We start from the raw sequence: 19,600 nt of genomic DNA, 5'->3' as shown, positions 1-19,600 counted from the left end.
GCCTCCCAAAGTGCTGGGATTACAGGCTTGAGCCACCGTCCTTTTACTTTTTATCTGCTGCCTTCTCCAGCCAGATGTTTAGGTGATCTTGCCCTTGAGACTTCAGCTTTGCTTTATCGTACATGCTGGTAACTCTGGCATCCATATTTTTAGCCTAGACTTCTCTCCTGACTCATATGCTCAGTTACCTCAGCGGCCTTGCAAAACTAGACATCTAAAATTGAACTCATGGTTCCTCTGAACCCTAAAATAGTCCATAGTTTAGTAATTTCTACCACGGGCTACCCAGTTTATCAAGCCAAATGCCTGGGTATTCTATTCGCGTTCTCTGTATCTCTCCATTTTATGTCCAGTCAGTTACCAGGGCCTGTTGTTTCCACGTGCCAAGTATCACTTGAATCTGTCTACTTTGTCTCCATTCCCTTTATTACTTCTCTAGTTTAGGTCATTATTATCTATCATCTGAACCACTGGAGTAGCCTCCAAAGTTGCTTTTATCCAATCAATTATCTATTCTTCAGCCAGAGTAATCCCTCTAAAATCCAAATATGCTCATGTCACTAGTCTCTCTAAAATGCTTCAGTGGCTTTCAATTACCCTTCAAATAAAATGTGTCTGATTTCTCTAACATGTCTTAAAATGCAATATAAGAACATGTATGCATTTCCAGCGCCATCTGGAACGTCCTCCCTGACACATCGCTCCTTACCTATTCCCAACCCCACTCAGTGCTTCAGCCATACCGATATTTTTAGAAAGTGCTAGGCTCCATTGTGCCTCCAACTGTTACTTGTTTCTCTTGCCTGGAACACTCTCCCCTACTTGTTTGCTTAGGTATACCTACTTATCCTTCAAGTCCCATCTTCAAATTTCCTTTTTTTTTTTTTCCAGAATGTTTCCTCTGACATTGCTCTGTTGCAATACTCCAGACTGGGTTAGGTGATTCTTCCTGATTCTTCCCTAGCATTTTTTCACATCCTAGTATTTGTCACGTACAGTTATTTAATTTTCTTACTTTCTAGGAGTCTAGGAATCATGCTTATCTTGATCCATATTGTATCCCTAGAATCTAATACAGAGGAGGGTACACAATAATCCTTAATAAATTATTTGTCAGATTAGTGTATTGATAAATTAAGGATACAGATGAGTAACCTACAGTTAAAGAAGGAACTACACCAGTAAGTCAAATAATGTGCTGGAAAATGGCTTCTTATCCTCCTGATGGTGACATCTCCTACTGCCTGTAACTATATAACTTAACTCTTCCTAATTCATTATTTAAATGATAGTCACTTGAAGTGGCATTATCATAGCTCTTTTCTGCTAATCTATGATGCTACTTTGGGAGACCATTCTACCTTTGTCCAAGTGCACCATTTCAAGTTTCAAAGAAAGCTCAGAAGCGATGTATAACATTTTAATCTCTATGAGTAGTAATTAGATTTCCCATAATATAGAAATTATTACCTCTACTTAGGTATATTTAAGGGTACTTCAATATCTAAATATACGGGACTTATAGTGATAAGAATTTAGAAAATCTAACATCTAGTTATCCCCTTTATTTGTATTTTTTGCTGCTGAGATAGGACAACGTAAGTGAGAACAAGTGTTTTAGGCTCAAGCCCTCTTATATAACTACTACTTACCATTTTTTCAAATGATAGTGGAACACTCTTACGAGTTGTACCAAGTATTTCACATCTCTTTATTCTTTCCATGAGTGGCTTCACAAATGTCCATTCTATGCTAAGTAAATGGAATTCTTTGTTCCAAGTAAGCATTAATAACACTGTTGATAAGAAATATTTTTCCCCTGGAGGAAGCCTTAAGAAGATTAGGGAAATGCATTAAACAATCTATATTCCCTTTATTAGCTACAATGAATCTACTAGCTAGTATTTATCTAAAACAGGGGTCAGTGAACTACAGCTTGTGGGCCAAATCCAACCCACGGCCTGTTCTTGCAAATACACTTTTATTGGAACACAGCCACGTTTATTCATTTACAAAAGCAGCCTATGGCTGCTTTTACACCTCATTAGCAGAGTCGAGTAACTTCAACAAAGATCTTCTGGCTTGTAAAATCCAAAACATTTACTATCTGGGTTTTTACAGAAAAAAATTGGCAAAACTTTGACCAAAACCTTCTTGAAGTGATTTACATTACTAACCTATACCTCCTGCTGAAACAGTAAATTAAATAAACCAATAATTGACTTTATAAACATGGATTTTTGATTTGCCTCAAATCATGTCTTCCAAGATTCAAATGGGATCCCCTAATTGCAATCTATTATGATTTGGTGAATAAATTCTTGTTCTCACTACTGCAGTTAGAAGAAAAATGGACTAGGAATAGGAAGAGAAAAGATTCTTTCCTGAATCTCCTCTTATTCAATTTCCTTAACTGCGGGAATTTATAATCTTGATTCTTAAGGGAAATTTTAGATAATATATACATGTAAACAATTTTATTATTTTTTGATCAGATGGATAACAGTATTTTGTTTTCTTCACTCTAGGGTTCACTAACTATAGTCATAAGTTGTTTTAGTTGATATTCATGTGATAGTCTGACCAAACTTATCATTTGTTTAGTTATTCTGCTACCTCCAATTTATTCCTTGAGTGTGCATCCCTTGGTATGGTTTATTGCTGACCTCATTATTTCTGCCCACGCAGGTCTATCCACTCATTCATCTCAATCCACTTGCATCCATGGCCTTGCTCACACTGGGTTTTACTATAATGCTTCAGATTTATCCAGATGAGAAAAATAAATTCCAGCCAAGAAGCATGCTTAAGTGGGACACTGGCTAGAGGAAAGGTCAACAATACCCATTATGATGAGTGGTAACACCTCTGTTAACTCCCTTTTATTTCACAGAAATTTCATTATCATCTAGTCCAGTGACTTTTAGTATTTTTAAAGCATACAACCCTTTCTTCAAGTGAACTCCTAAGAAGAAACCCAGTATGCGAAGCCTAAAAATGTCGAGAGCAACAGACTGGTTGAAATTACAGATGGGAGGCAAAGGGAAGTATGAACATATATTGGAGGAAACTCTACCCTTTTAAGGGCCAAAGGGGATGCTTTCCAGAAGAGGTGATGAACTCTAGGCTTCTGGTTTGTATGACTGATTGAAGTTCCAGCCCATATTCATTTCTGTGATTTCATGCTATAGGCAATTGGGTACACTTATTCACCAGAGCCACCAAACACAGAAAACACTAGAAAACACTTTCAGAGAATCAGGTCTCAACACAAAAAATAATTTTCCAAGGGAGTTGTGGTGCCCTTAAGATTAAATGAAGTGCTGTTTAAATATATTTATTTAATTGATTTTGACTTGCAGCAGGGTGCTGGACTATGGTACCCTATAGATTTTCCAGAGCTACTTTTTATAATTCTGCCGCTGTACTGGCTTTTTGACCTTGAATTGACAGTTACAAATGTGGGAGAATAAATAAAGCTAAGTAGTAACACTGGGAGAATCAAGCTTATCATCTCAATGTCTTTTTCTGTCCTAATTGCCTTCTATTCTAGAGGAGCCAAAAAAAAAAGAAAGAAAGAAAAAGAAAAGAGCAGAATCTACATATTTCTTCATATTGAAACCACTTCCATAGCTCTGAGGTTAGTATTAAGCTTCAAAGCTACTACTACTTAAGGCCCAATTCCACCCATGGAGATTTAATAAAAGATTTAGATGTCATGCAAAACAGAAAAGAAGGGGGAAGAGAGTGTTGTTTAATTTCATTTGGAAAACACGTACAAAAGCATACACAATATGGTAGAATTGATCCCACAGTATATGGAGTCTTTATTCACAGACCGCATGACCAAGATCCAGTATGTTTAACATAAAGGTAAAAGACGGGCAAGAACTTTAGAAAGACTCAGGTTCAAGGCCATGCTGTGCCCACTTAGTAGCTGGGTGTCTTCGGATAACCATTCTCTAGGCTTTCATTTCCTCTCATGGTGAAAAATAATAATAATGTAGTACCTATTTCATAAGGCTGTTATAAGATTAAACAGAAAAATGCACAAAGAAAACTTAGCAAAATGCCTGGTACAGAGCAAGGCATTAATGCATGTTAGCTGTAAGATAAATATTAGGTATGTTTGGGTCAATGCAAAAGCTAGGGAGAATAATTGAAATGAAAGCAGGTATTATTTTTGAAAATGGCTATGATATGTCTATATATCACTGGAATAGAACCAAACTGTGAGACCTCAGAGACCCTCCAGGAGCGTTAAACATGAAGTGACAATGTTGTTTTGCCTGATTTACATCAGACTTTTGTTGTTAAAGCACCCCTTTTTCAATATGAAGCATTTATTCACCCAGATAATGGATACAAATCCATGCATTCAAATGTTCCTTGGAGTCAGAGATCAAGATGGAAATCCCCAGAATCATAGAGATTTGCATCTATAAACTGGCTTATTATATTCACATTCAAAGAGGTTGGAAGGGGCAGTGTCAGCTTTTTAACCAGAATCTTTTCATTACTTCTCCCTGTTGGGGTTGCAACACATGCTGTGAGTGACCTCCAGAGATTCCTCAAGCTGTATGCAGGCAGCAAATTGAATCTGAAAGCTTTATTAGACAAGTTTGTCTTTCAGCTGGTGGGATTGGATGTCAGCTGTATTGGAAAAAATAAAACTTCTTGCGAAACTGGGTCCTGACCTTGAAAAAAAAGCTCAAATCAAAGTGCACAATTCAATCCTGAGTTATGTGCTTATTTGTTAAACACAGTGTGCAGGTTCAAAGGAAAAGGGCATGTTTTACCTTAAAGATATAAGAATCAGCAATAAAAATAATAGGAGTTCTGTTTTGATCATGCTGAACTTAGTAAGCAAAAGTGCCTATCACCAAATCATATGGTTATGAAAAGTATGCTAATAATCAAAGAAACAATTCTCATTCACTTCAGTATGACAAGAAAACTATTATAATCCATAATGAGCATTATAGAACATTTATTTCTATTGTGTATTCATAAATTTATTTGAGAATGAAGAGTCCTGGGACAATAAAGTGACATTGGAGATTGGCTAGTTTGTTTTATTTCAATATCATCTCCTATATCTATATATTTATATATAGATATCTCTCATATATATGAGTTTACATATATAAATATATATATGAGTTTATATATATAAATATATATGAGTTTATATAGTTTCCTATAAAAAAACTATATAGATATATAGCTATCTATATATAAAACTATATAGAGTGACATGTAATATATATATAAACTATATATAGTTATATGTCTATATATATATCTATATATATAGTGATATGTCTATATATCTATATATATAGTGATATAATTTAGTTCCTGGTTTTTAATATTAGAGAACAATTATGAGTTTTTTTGAAGGTGTGATAATTATTCTAGAAGTAGGAATTAAAAGTAGTATAATTTTGACTTTTTTTCCTATTGTAGGTTTATATTGTAATTTAAGTGGGTACTGGTGTAGTTAGCGCTGCTAGCAATTTTACCTAAATATTAGGATACCTAGATTGTTTGTCTAATGAACTCAGCATGGGCTGACAAGCACTTTGGAAATAAGATTAAAACATATTTTCATAAAAATACTGAAGATGAGAGAAGGAATAAACTACATGAATTTTAAGAGGAAGGTAGCATGTAAAGCAGAGGTTCTCAAATTGGATTTCAAGACACAGTCAAGAATGAGGGTTTAAGAACGAGATAGGGGTTATATCTGGCCTAGAAGATTTTCATCAGTGCCATAGAATATCCCTCTTTGATCAGCACTGTAATCTTAAAAAAAAATAGGACTTACTACTGAGATTGTGAAGACATATATATATCTGTCAGCTGTGTCTCAGCAGGGAACAAAGTTGAGATATATAAGAATACTGAAGAGCACTGAAATCAAACTCAGGAGATGTGGGGTTGGGTCCAGATTCTGCCACTAAACAGCTGGTCAAGCATGCAATCACTTAATCTTCTTGGTATTACTATTATTACATAGGAAGGTTGATGTATTTGATCTTTCTGTAAAATAAATGTACTTGTTCATTTGACCAAAAAGTATTAGTGCAATACCTACCGTTTGCTAGTCATTGAATTAAAGCTAGACACACCTGGTATTTGGCATGTAAAGGTAGAAAAAGGGTATATAGACTTTATGATGTGACAGAGTCATGGGTAGACCAGTAATCATGGAATAGCTTCCAATTCTGAAGCCCACAGCAGAAAAATAGTATGGAAAACACTTGGAAAGGTAGGAGGAGGGCCACAGAGATGTTAAAAATTTGAGAAACAGCTTTTTTTGTTGCCAGACCATGGGGACTCATCTGATTTATGACAGAAAAGAAAAGTGGGAAGGAGATTAAATAACAGACCTCAACGAATGAAGGAACACTGTTGAAATGTACAGTAAGCATAAATGGACTTTTCCTATTCGAATAAAAATAATTTAGACAGTAACTGGAACTTAGGTTAGGTAGTTGAAAAACTGTCAAGTATAGCAGATTGGTGGAACGCCATCTGCTCGTCACTTTTTAAGAAGAGAGTTGGCAGTTACCCTTCTTCAGATTGCTTCTAATAGAATGAGAGCCTTTTCTAAGATAGTGGAAAAGAATGAATGACTGCTCAAATACTTTTCAGACCACAATCTTAAAATCGACAATTGAAGTACAAAACTGCTACAATTTCCTTTTGAAATCTTGTTTCTTTGAAGGTAAAGTTATATTCAATTTTAAAACTATTCAGTGAAGTTTTAGGAAATATTAGGAATACATGTTGAAGCCTTCCATTTTGAGTGGTAGGGTATGTATTTTCATGAATATACCTAAATAGTTCTGGTTTCTTCGTCAGAGTATGACAGTCAAGATTATGGTATACTCTATAGTGATTTCAAGCAGAAGTCCTTTCTTGAAGAGTGTTAAATAGCATAAGAAGGTTAAGGTAAGTTTACTGTAATTAACACTTTATTTCTGTTAAAATGCAGGACATAGGTAATCAAAAAATCTCTAATCATCAGAATTGATGTTAGCCTTCTCTTTTTCCTAGAAATGATGAATTAGAGCTTCCCTTCCTTCATCAGTTCAGATCCCAAAGCACAACCCTAACTGGAAATGGTAACCATGCAATAAAACTGCCAAAAGGTTAAGAGAAGAAGAAGAAAGGGAACTCCATCATAAAATGGATAATTAACATCTAAATGCTGAATACTAAATACTAAACAGTAGAGGTTTCACATTCTATCACTGTCTTGGATGTTAACAATGATGCCATTGTAGTGCCTTTCCTGTTAACCAGTGAGCATTGTTGAAGAACCTGGCCTGGGACCAGGGACCCACTACTGCCTACATAGAAAGACTTCCTTCTGATGAGTGTGAGCAGTGCTGGGGCCTCACCAGCCAGGGCTTTCTGTTGTCACTTCTCTTTCGACAGTGTGACATATCTCATTAATTTCAAGCACTCTTACCTCACTGATACATACAAATATGAATTTTTTAATTAATTAATTAATTAGTTAATTAATGCCAAGAGTTAAGGAGTCTCCCTAGCTGCTCAAGGCCTTGAAGTATCTTGGGATAGGGTGTAAAATTGATTTATTTTGTTATCACAACTGATTAAGGGTCTTCATTTTTTTTGTACAAAAGCTTGCTCCTAACGTATTAGACTTTGAGGAAGTTTTCAAGGTTTAGAGGCTGTAACTAGAAAAACGACAATAGTATAGCCATGTCATAAGTGTTTTTAGCAGGGAAATCACCTGTTAGTGAGGGAGAAAAAGATTTGACTCCACTGAAATTTATTTGCCTAATCCTAAAGATTCACCTGAAGCAGAATCAACAGTGGAAACATAACCGAAACAGGAAAGGGTGTGGGTTACACACCCCTCCCCCGCCATGTTTCTATTAATGAGAAGGATCAGGACCCGAGAGAGGAATAAGAATGCAAGAACGAATTGCCATCTTTTTCCTTCACTGCAGATAAATGAAGGCCATTTTCACAAAAAAATATGATCATTGCAGATAAATGTAGGGTACTGTCATAATAAATTAATCTTTTTTCTTTTTGCAATTTTTTTTTTTGCAATTTAAGCCAAAAAAGTGTAGTATGACAAGAGTATATTTAAGTGCCAAGTAACCTCATGCTTTAACTGCCTAGATATTTAAAGTATTATTGAAATGGAAATGGAATGCTTTATTTAACTTTGGAGAGGTGAGTGAAGTTCAAATTAAAATGTATAAATAACCTTATATGTGAGTATTTGATATTTAATTTAAATAGAGACTTCAAAAAATTCAAATGAAGATAAATAAATCACTGCTTGATATATGGAGTACTGATTAATAGCATAAGCTCTGGAGTCAAAGAGACTTATTTTTGAATACCCACTCTGTCACTGACTAGCTGTGTAACTTTGGACAAATTATTTAACCTTTCTGACCCTTGGTTATCTCATCTATAAAATGGGAATTCCAACATAACTCACTCAAAAGGTATAACTGTGGCACTAATTCTAAGACTTGTATTAATTTAGGTTTGCCCAGAAGTAGACCCTGAGACAAGGATTTAAATACAAACAATTTCATCGGGAGTTGATCCCAGAAAGCCACGGTAGAGAAGACAGAGCTGTAGAGCTGAAGATATACAAATCTGTCAGCTGTGTCTAAGCAGGGAACAAAGTTGAGATATATAATACTGAAGAGCACTGAAATCAAACTCAGGAGATGTGGGGTTGGGTCCAGATTCTGCTAAAATGGGAAGAAAGTCTATACATGGGAAGGAAGCCTATACAAGGCATGCTAAGAAGCCTGTTTATCATTGTGGTCAACTGCCCAATCCACTGGAGATTTTTAGTGTGGAACATGCATTGGAGGTGTCCTACCCAAGGGGAGAAGAAGGTGGGATATTTATTTTGATATGGTTTGGCTGTGTTCTCACCCAAATCTCATCTTGAATTGTAACTCCAATAATCCCCACGTGTTGTGGGAGGGACCAGGTGTGAGGTAACTGAATCATGGGGGTGGGTTTTTCCTGCGCTGTTCTCCTGATAGTGAGTAAGTCTCATGAGATCTGATGGTTTTATAAAGAACAGTTCCCCCGCACATGCTCTCTTGCCTGCTGTCATGTAAGACGTGCCTCTGCTCCTCGTTCGCCTTCTGCCATGATTGTGAGGCCTCCCCAGCCATGTGGAACTGTGAGTCCATTAAACTTCTTCTTCCTTTATAAATTACCCAGTCTCAGGTATTTCTTCATAGCAGTATGAAATCTATGAAGACTAACACATTTATCCCCCAGCTTCTGTCCATTGGTTAAGTGCCATTCCAGAGATATCTCCTCCCCAGCTTCCAGCCTGCTCTGCAAGAGGCAGAGCTACTCCCACAGCCAGAGAAAGGACTCAGGTAGAGTCACAGGTACTTGTAGTTAGAAGCTTCATGGTTTACAGGAAGGATAAGTGCTAAGGGGAAATGGGTAGTCCACTAAGGATCAAATCTATCTTACCGGCTTCGTTTCTGTAAAGTGTCATTGGAGCACAGCCCTGTCCCTTTATTTAGGTATTGTCTGTGTTTTAGTATACAATGACAGAGTTGACCACATGACCCATAAAGCAGAAAATATTTAGTATCTGGTCCTTTGCAGAAACAGTGTGTTGATCCCTTATATAGTTGGTAGCACAACTGAGATTAATAGTAGAATTTAGGCTTCTTGACCTCCAATGCTATGCTTTCCTAATTACACTTGAGACTTGCTCTCTCCAAACTTAATTACAGGAAGAGATGATTTTACCAGTGTTTAATCAACTAGAAACCTCTATTAACTGGCTCTTCTATATGTCTACATACAATGGGTTATTCATTCCATAGTTATTACCAAGAGACATTTGAATCAAATATCCTGATTTGGAGTCTTCACATTAAGCATGTCTATATGCAATTTATTTCAAAAATGCTAAATCGGGTATTGCAGAACATTAATGTTCTCAGACCCAGCAGCTTGTGGATAAGAAAGGATTCACATTGACATTTACAACCAGATTTGCTGGCTCTTTGCCTCCATCTGCCGTGCAGGCCTTCAGACCCATGCAAAGTCCTGTCTACCTCAATGGTTCTAAAAGTCTCTAGAGGAACTTATGGCTTTTCTTCTCACAGGTCTCATCCAGGAACATTGAACAGCTCTGCAGGGCAAATACTGCCTGGTTTAGTGTGCTGTCCATCTCCTTGAACTTCTAAGCTATAACATCCTTGGGGTGGGGGGATGGGGAGTAGAGGTGCTAAAATAAGATGGATTTCCCTTTAGATTCACAGCACGGGACCTCATTGGAATCCCACTCCTTGCTGAACACAGCAGAAGGGATGAATTTGTTCTTACCTACTCACTGTATGTCTGTGGTAGTGGTTCTCAAAGCATAGTCCAGCATCAGCATAACCTAGGAACTTTGCAGAGATGCAAGTCTTGGCTGGGCACAGTGGCTCACACCTGTAATCCCAGCACCATGGGAGGCTGAGGCGGGTGGATCACCTGAGGTCAGGAGTTCGAGACCAGCCTGACCAACATAGTGAAACCCTGTCTCTAGTAAAAATACAAAAAGTAGCCGGGCGTGTTGGCGGGTACCTGTAATCCTAGCTACTCAGGAGGCTGAGGCAGGAGAATCGCTTCAACCCAGGAGGCAGAGGTTTCTGTGAGCCGAGATTGCACCACTGTACTCCAGCCTGGGTGACAGAGCAAGACTCAGTCACAAAAAAAAAAAAAAAAGAGAGAGAGAGAAAGAGAAAGAAAGAGAGAGAGAGAGAGAGAGAGAGAGATGCAAGTCTCACCCCAGAGCTAGTAAATCAGAAACTCTGGGGTTGAAGCCCAGTAATCTATACTTTGTTAAGAACTGGGTGGTTGTAACACATGGTAATTTTTGAGAATCACTGAAATAGAGCATTGGATTCAGACCAACACTTTTGATCTCCAGTTTCCCCCCTTTTCCCCAATGTAGTGATTTGTGTATAAATATGGTGACAATAAAACCTTCCATCCCAACATGCATACCCCTTTGACATGTGATGTGGCAGCTCCTCCTTTCAAGAGATGAAGTAATTTCCTCATCTCTTGAATCTGGGCTGATCTTTTGACATGCTTTGACCAATAGAACTTAGCAGAAGTAATGTACAAGTTTCAAAGCCTAGGCATCAGGAGGTCTTGTAGCTTCCACTCTCCCTCTCTTGGAACACTGCCCTGAGAATAGCATGTAATGAAGCCTAGTCTAGCCTATAGGACGATGAGTGGCTTTATGAAGAACCAAAGTTCTCCAACCAACAGCCAGTTGTCAGATATCTGAGAGAGTCCATTTTAGACCATCTAGCTCCTGTTCACTTGCTAGATAACTGCATCCACATAAATAACACCAAGCAAGACCATCAGAATAACTATTCAGCTAATCACAGAGCAAACTTCAGACACACAGAATTATGTGCAATAAATAACTCTTGTTTTAAACTGTTAAGTTTTGGGGTGCTTTTATGTAACAATAGAAACTGATATGGACAGGTATCCAAGCAACAAGAATTGCAAGTTTTTTTTTTTTTTTCCAGCATGTTGATTTGTCCTGAAAATTAAAACAATTTATAGTGTTCAGGCAAGGCCACCTCATTATAATTTACAATTTAAGTAAGCAGCCACAAGGTAGTTTGGTTTAGTGTTCATAAAACAAAACAAGCAACTTTAGGCCTCAGCTTCTACATCTATAAAAGGAGAATATTCAACTAGATAATAATTGCAGTAATTATTCCAAGTTTGGATTTCTATGGTTCTAAGAAATTCAAATAGAGTGAACCAATTTTTTCTACTTCTTAAGTAGAAAAAACACAGAAACAGGCCAGGCATGGTGGCTCACGCCTGTAATCCCAGAACTTTGAGAGGCTGAGGCAGATGGATCACTTGAGGTCAGGAGTTTAAGACCAGCCCGATCAACATAGAGAAACCCCATCTCTACCAAAAATACTAAAATTAGCCAGGTGTGGTGGGGTGCACCTGTATCCCAGCTACTTGGGAGGCTGAGGCAGGAGAATCACTAGAACCTGAAAGGCAGAGGTTGCAGTGAACCGAGATCACACCACTGCACTCCAGCCTGGGCAACAAAGCACGATTCAGTCTCTCTCTCTCACACACATGCACATGGAAAGGAGAGGAAAGGAGAGAGGAGGGGAGGGGAGGGGAGGGGAGAGGAGGGGAAGGGAGGGAAGGGGAGAGGAGAGGACACGGAAACATATATCACTTTTACTCCAGATATGTTTAAGATTGAGTTAAATTATATTAAGGGCTGACCAGCTGCATCCGTATCTGTAATTTTCCATTAGGTTCTTGGACAGAGAGATAGTGTAAAGCATAGCAACAAAACAAAACACGGGCTTTGGAGCTTGACACACGTGGACTGAAACCCTTGCTTGCTTGCTTTCCAGCTGTGTGGCCTTAATCTAGCTATTTCCCCTCTAAACTTTGGGGTCCTTAATCTTTAAAAATTATCTATAACCATATGTTCTTTGAAATTATTTTCAGGATAAAGACATATATGTTAAAGCTACACATATATGTGTAGCTTCTACACATTCAACAGTGGGAATGCAATGGAAAAATTTTACTATAATGAATTATAAATTCTATTCTACTGTAATATAGTACATGAAATAATAAACATACACAAGAAGCATAATACAAATTAGATTTTCTTTTTTTATATTGCATTTATATCTGATTAACTTCCTGCAAGTCAGGAAGTCAGGAATAGAAACAATTCTTTATTCCGATATTTGAACCACCACAGTAAAGAAAAAAGAAAAGCCTTATTTTAATAAAAGCGGCTCTGGATCTAAATGACTACCTGTTGATTTTTTTCATTCAACATTTGTGTATTTAACATCTTGACTTTATGCCCAGATCTGTTTCAGTGTGCTAAAGAGGATGAAAAGCACCTGCTTTTGAGAAAAATTCCTCTTTCTCTTAATTCTTTTTTAGCTACTACCACAACTCTGCCAGCTGTCACCAATAGCTTTGAACTGAGGGCATTCCCAGACTCTCCATACTGGCAGCAATGTGGAGGGCGTAGGAGAAGACATGAGTGGTAGGGGGTGTTGAGACCGTCGTGTTGGGGAGAAGGAAGTAGGGCAGTGCTATGAAAGATGAATATCTCTCACGGCTTCCATCACACTTCCCCTGACCTGCCCCTCTAGTTTTACTGATCTCCTTAATATTCTGCCATCCTGTTCCTACTTCAGTATCATTGCTCAGTCTTTTCTTTCCCTGCCTGGAATAATTTTCCCAGAAATACACCAGGCTCACTTCCTCACTTACATCAGTTTTCTGATGTTCTCTTAATAGACAAGCTTCCCTGACCATACGATAGACAATAATGCCCTCATCATGTCTCCCTGCTTAGTTGTTCTCTGTAATGGTATTTCTCAAACATCAATGTGCACAGGATTCACTTGGGGATTCTATTAAAATGCAGATTGTGATTCAGTGGGTCTAGGATAGGGGTCTCAGATTCTGCGTGTCTAACAAATACCCACTGACATCAATCTGTAGACTACACTCTACAGTACTTACAATTATTGAGACAGTATATATTTTCTTCATTAGTTTATTACATATATTACATAAAACATATATTACAATATATGTTTTGTGAAAGGAGGGACTTATCTTATTCTATGCTGTACTCGCAGCACCAGTATGATGCTCAACACATGGAAGTTAATAAATATTTATTAAGTGGATGAATTATATATGTTGCTGGAAATCAAAACTGGAACTTTGAATGTATTTTTCTTATAGACATTATTGTTACATTTAGATAAAATACACATTAAATGAATTTCGGTGCCCTGGTTTTGGAGCCTTCCTACCATGTGTAAAGTGGCTTATATGGGACATAAACCCGTAAGTTCAGAGTTTAACAAACTTATAAAGAATCATTGGAACATAATCTCTTCATAGACTTTATGTTTGAGTCTGAGGCTGAACATGTCAGGGACAGCCAGAAAACAGACACCAATAAATGATACTATAGGAACAAACTATGCATATTCGCTGAGGGAACCAAAAATTAGAGCTCATAAAAAGAAATAAACCTGACATAGTTGAATATAACCCTGATATAGCAATTTTAGTGTCCCAGATTGACAAAAAGAAAAAGCAAACAAACAAAACCATAATGCTTGCATATCTTTTCAAGTCTCCAAAGTCGTTAAATCTAACTCTGATGACTTCTGAGAAATCCCAGGGGACACATGAGATGCACTGTCCTCAGATTGTAGGGCTTCTGTTAATCCAAGCACTATTTATGCCTTCTAATGAATTATGATTGTGCTACCCCAGCTGTGATTCTTCCAGTTCAGTATTTTTCTACTTGACATAAAATAAAAATCAACTTTACCTGAAGAACCAGTCACTATGCTTTAATGCTTCAATCATTTGATCTTTGAAAAGTAGATAAGGCAAAAAAAAAAAAAAAAAAACCCAAAAAAAACACCCAAAGATGTTTTTAGTTCTGCCTAATTATAGAATGGTACAGCAAAGAAGTTTTCTGGCTTTTTTCCCCTGAGAGTCAAAGCCAGCATTAACATTGCCATGAGAATGTATGAATACCTTCTATCCACAACTGAATAGGAAGGAAAATAAAATAAAATAGACTGAAAATATGCAGTGAAAACAAAAGTTAAAACTACAGCTAAATGAAGAAATATTCCTCCCCCAAGTCAGCCTGTGGTCCTCACAATCCATTTTTCTTTTATTTGAACTAAAAATTGAAGAGCTCTTAAGTTGTTTGCAATTGGGACAGGGAGAGGTGCTAGTAGGACTGTGTGTTTCTGTGGTTTCTCTGATTCTTGTAGACATATTTGAAGAATACCGTCTAAATGATATAGGATTTGTTGAGATGGCATCTTCATGTAGTGTTAGTGGATAATCTGGCAGTTCACCCTGAATCTCTCTTCAGGGACAATGCACACATCCTTGGATGCTAGGAATATTGGTTGTTAAAGGTGTTTCTTACTAAGAATTGCCTTCGGCCTCAGAAAACTTGTCCAAGTTGTCCTTCCACTGTCAGGCAGCAGCCAGCTCATGGCCAATGGCTGGCTGGATCAGAAATACAAAGTCCAGGCCCACTGCCTGTAATTCAGGACAGCTCCGCAGAGCCAGCCCAGGCGTAGGGCTCCTGTGAGACTGGCTTAGGCCTCTGTTGCAGCCAACTCACGTTTCAGACTCTCCCACAATCTCCCTGGTGCTCTTCTCTTCCTTGTGGGTGTATCTCCAGAGAACACTCCCCATATCCCATTGTCACACAACACTTTGAATCAGAGTCAATTTCCAAGGAATGTACTCTAAGACTTTTTGCACAGTCAACAACACAAAGGTTTATCTCTATCTTCAGAATTGAAACAAATTTTCTCTCTCACCCAGACATCACTTCATAGTTGCGCTTTTGAACAAATAGCTAAAGCCAGAGAGAATGGGATCCAGTATACTTACAGGCTCCAACAGTGGTCAGTCCAGGAGCTAGGTCAGGTTGCTTTGCCCTCAGCTCTTGAAGTAAATGGTTTACCGCCTTCCACTCAGAGCTCAGGTCTTCTAACTTCCTCTTTAATAGAAAAGCATACACATTACTTATTCGATTAACACTCTGAAGATAACTTAATTCATGAACATCTTAATTCATTTGGTGAATATATTATTGAATTTCTATTATATTTTACTTCTAAATTAACTTTAGTGGGTAGAATTTCTTTTAAAGGAATTATAATTATTTTAGCCAACCACCCTACAAATATTTATCGATTGCTCCATATAAACTCTCCAGGCATAATTTTATTTTAAGGAAGTAGAGTGCAAACATTAGTGAAAACAAACCAACAAAAAACAGTTCCCTCTCAGCAACTGGCTTAATTCTTGAAGAGTATCTATTGTGGTTGCATACTAAAATTATCCAGATAACTTTAGAAAAATCCTAATGTACTGGCTCACCCCTAGTCAATTATATCAGAATCTCTTAAAGGGAGGAGCTGCAGTGGACATGGAAATATGCTACTCAGAGCCCCCCTTCAAGGAAAGACTCTTGTTCTAGATGATGGAAATGATGTCAGTAGACATTCTTCAGCTGTCAGTCCCTTCAGGGACTGCCTGAGCTGCAGAAAGCTGTCTTGTCCAAGGTCATGCCTTTTCCCCGGCAGCCCTCATTCAGTGACTGATCAACGTCAACGTATAAAGGCTTGACTAATTTGGCTTAAAGCAGGACACATTTGAAGTGGTAGTTCAGCTGCAGAGCTCCCCGTGGCATAAGCCAAGCCTGTATTTGGCCAGTGGTGTGCTGGTAGATGTATATCAACTGGATCTCTGATCTCAGGGTGTTTAAAAACACCTTGTTTTTAGTGTTTGCCAATTTCTGTGGTGTAAATATTCCCACCACGGTTAAATTTAAATTATCAAGAAGAGAACATCAAGTGCCTCAAAAAATGCCTGGCAATATAACAGTAGGCCGTCCTGAGCTGGTTCCACCTCACTGGTTCAGCTAGCTATACGATAAGTTATAGCCAGTAGAATGTGAGCAGAAGTGTTGTTCGTCAGTTCGGGGCTGAGGCTTTGAAAAATTTAGTGAGGTTTCTACCTTTTTTTCCTTTCCATTGTTGGAAGCAGAAGACTCTTAGGTCCTACAGCAAATCTTTACAACTTGCTGCGGAGAGAATTAAGTCCTAATGCCCTAGAGCAGTTGTTCTCATACTTTAGGATCAACAGAATCACCTGGAGGCCTTGCTAATTGCTGCATAGCAGCCCCAGAGTTCTGGATTTAGTAGATACTGGGTGGAGCCCAATAATCTGCAGTTTTAATAATTTTCCAGGTGATGTTGATGCTGATTGTTCATGACAAAATCCTAAGTATCTATTATACCTAATCAGTTACCTGAGCATTTATCACAGACCAGTTATGTACCATTCTTGAGAACATAACAGACCCTCAGATCATTTTCAACAGAATTTCATTCTCTTACGAAACCCTAGCAAAGAAAAGCTACCAAGGGAATGGCAGGCAGAGGAAGAAGATGAACAGGACCTAGGTTTCTGCAATAACATATGTAAGAAGGCTGCTTGACTAGGAAAACATACGCTGGGTTGCCATGTGAGCAAGAAAAAAACTCCTATTGTGTTAAGCCACTGAAATATTTAGTTCATTACAAGCAGCAATACCTTGCCAGTATAGTAGCGCTAGTCACAAAAGCTTTACCAGTGCCTGTGAGAGATAATAGCTGCATTTTTATATCACTGTACATTCTTATGCTTATGTTATAAGGAATACAAATAACTTTATTGATGTTGGGTTTGGTTAAAATAAATATATTAGCAGAAATTGCATTTCTAGTCTGAAGAATCAGAGTTGGAAAAGAGCCAGAAATTACAAACTCTTTAAAGTAAATAGGAATGGCAATGAACCCAACCAAACCGTAATGTTTTATACACACATTGTAGTTTAATGCTAATCATTAATTTAATGCTAAGCATTTCAATGAAACCATTAATTTATTTATTCCAGAAAAAAAAAATTTTTGGGTGCTACTCTGTGCCAGACTTTGTGCCAGTTACTAAGTTCACAAAACTGAAGTTAGCAACCTCTAAGCATTCACAGGCGTGTAAGTAAATTAGAACATAGATTTTAGGAAAAAATAATGATTTCAACAAGACACCTTGGGGGAAGAGAATAACTCAGCCTGGAGAGGTCAATAGGTTACCCACAAAAGCTAACATTTGAACTGATTTTGAAAGATGACTAAGAAGTTTTCAGAAGGGGTCATTCAAGTGCCAGGTGGAGAAAGGGCATTTCAGACAGAAGGAAAACCACGTGCAAAATGGCAAGAGGTATTGAGCCTTAAAAAAAAAAAAATGCATTGTGTCCTGGCTATCTAGACTACAGTGTTTATAAGTAATGATACAGAGCTGCAATAAGGCAATTTATTAAGGCCTTGTAATGTGGGGTTATCAGATTCTCTTCTAAAACCACAGAGTAGATGGAAGTGTTTAGAGAAGTAGAGCAATATGATACGATTCGTGTTTTGCATTGTGGATGCTTTATCAGAAGGGTGCAGAGATGTGAGTTGCGAGGCTAACATGGTAATTGGAGTGGGAAGTGGTCAGGTGGACTGAAGGCTTTGGCCATACAGAAAAAGGTAGAGGTGTAGAGGGGTGTGTGTGGGTGTGTATGTGTGTTTATTTTCTTGCCTTTGATAGTTGAGATTTTGAGCTGGTAAACGACAAAGAAAAACTTTCCATCAAATTGTTTCTTCCAGTTGTGGGATATGAGGTTTCTTTTCAAATAATCTGATCAATCTTTTATTCTTTAATTCATAGTACACGCCCCCCCCCACTTTTTCTCCTTTTTCCTTTTTGCCTTTGTTAGATGCCCAGGCACGCTTCAGTACCAAGCGTTATCAGTACCAGCTCACATTCATTTACTTATTTGGAAAGAGGACTAACTTTCTAGCTCATTACAGACACCCCTTCCCCTTCCTCTCCACTTGATTTTACGTGCCCACCCTATCTTAAACAGTCAAATGTTTAGCCAACCGGGATTAGTTTAGATTGTATGACCCGACCCCAGCCAATGGGGAAAGGGTACAGGACTTGCATCAGGAATAAAGGCTCTTGTGCCCCTTTGTTCAGGTGTGTTCTCATGGCAACTGGCCAAGGAGGCACCCCTCTGTGCAGAAGTAAAATTGCTTTGCTAAGAATCCTTTGTTCGAGTGTTCAATTTCCTTAGGATTTTGAGCCTTATTCCTAAAACAGTCTACCCTGTCAGTGTGTGTCTTTCCAGTCAAGACTACATGCCCTTTGCAAGGCAGGACTGAGTCTTCTATGCTTTGTATGGTATTTTCTTTATATCCAATCCAGTGCTTCCTAATAAGAGGAGTTCAGTAAATATTACTGAATTGAATAAAATTAAATAAAAATGGCTCCTTGAATAAAGGAAAAGAGAAAGAGATAAATGAGTTTCTTTTTCCCCAACTTGACTTCAATGTGAACTACACACCATGAATGACTGACTATATACATATATATGGTACTTGAGGGAGCCTATGTAGGTTTTCCAGGTGTGCAATCATTTTATTAGGCTTATTTTTTCTTTTGAGACAGGGTCTCGCTCCTGTCACCCAGGCTGGAGAGCGGTGTCAAGATCTCGGCTCACTGCAGCCTTGACTTCCTAGGCAATCCTCCCACCTCAGCCTCCTGAGTAGCTGAGACTACAGGTGCATGCCACCCTGCCTGGATATATATATATTTTTGCATTTTTATGTAGAGATGGGGTTTTGTCATGTTGCCCAGGCTGGTCTCAAACTCCTGGACTCAAGCAATCTGCCCATCCCAGGCTCCCAAAGTGCTGGAATTACAGGTGTGAGCCACCACGCCCAGCCTTATTAGGTTTTTATAAGTCCTGAACCAAACTATATTTAAAAAGTAATCTCATAGACTAGGGTCACAAATTCAGGTCCCTATAGGGACTAGGTTGCAACAAAGGGAAGAATAAGCCTTGTCTAAAACAGAGAGCTGTAACTTCAGATGTGGCTGC

At 38.1% G+C, this 19,600-nt stretch overlaps 1 protein-coding gene across 1 annotated transcript in view; it reads right to left on the bottom strand.

Annotated features, from left to right (window-relative positions):
* The window catches only part of DMD (dystrophin), a 2,170,472-nt gene that overhangs the window by 695,205 nt on the left and 1,455,667 nt on the right, over positions 1 to 19,600 (bottom strand). Inside the window, exon 50 of the mRNA XM_011957103.1 lies at positions 15,520 to 15,628. Within this exon, the coding sequence (XP_011812493.1) occupies positions 15,520 to 15,628 (109 nt within the window). The remainder of the gene's footprint in view (positions 1 to 15,519; positions 15,629 to 19,600) is intronic.

The sequence above is a fragment of the Colobus angolensis genome, unplaced genomic scaffold (assembly GCF_000951035.1).
Source record: "Colobus angolensis palliatus isolate OR3802 unplaced genomic scaffold, Cang.pa_1.0 Scaffold434, whole genome shotgun sequence".
NCBI classification, from domain to species: Eukaryota; Metazoa; Chordata; class Mammalia; order Primates; family Cercopithecidae; genus Colobus; species Colobus angolensis.
The sequence above is the reverse complement of the archived record's forward strand: the minus strand, read 5'-3'. Positions and strand labels throughout refer to the sequence as shown.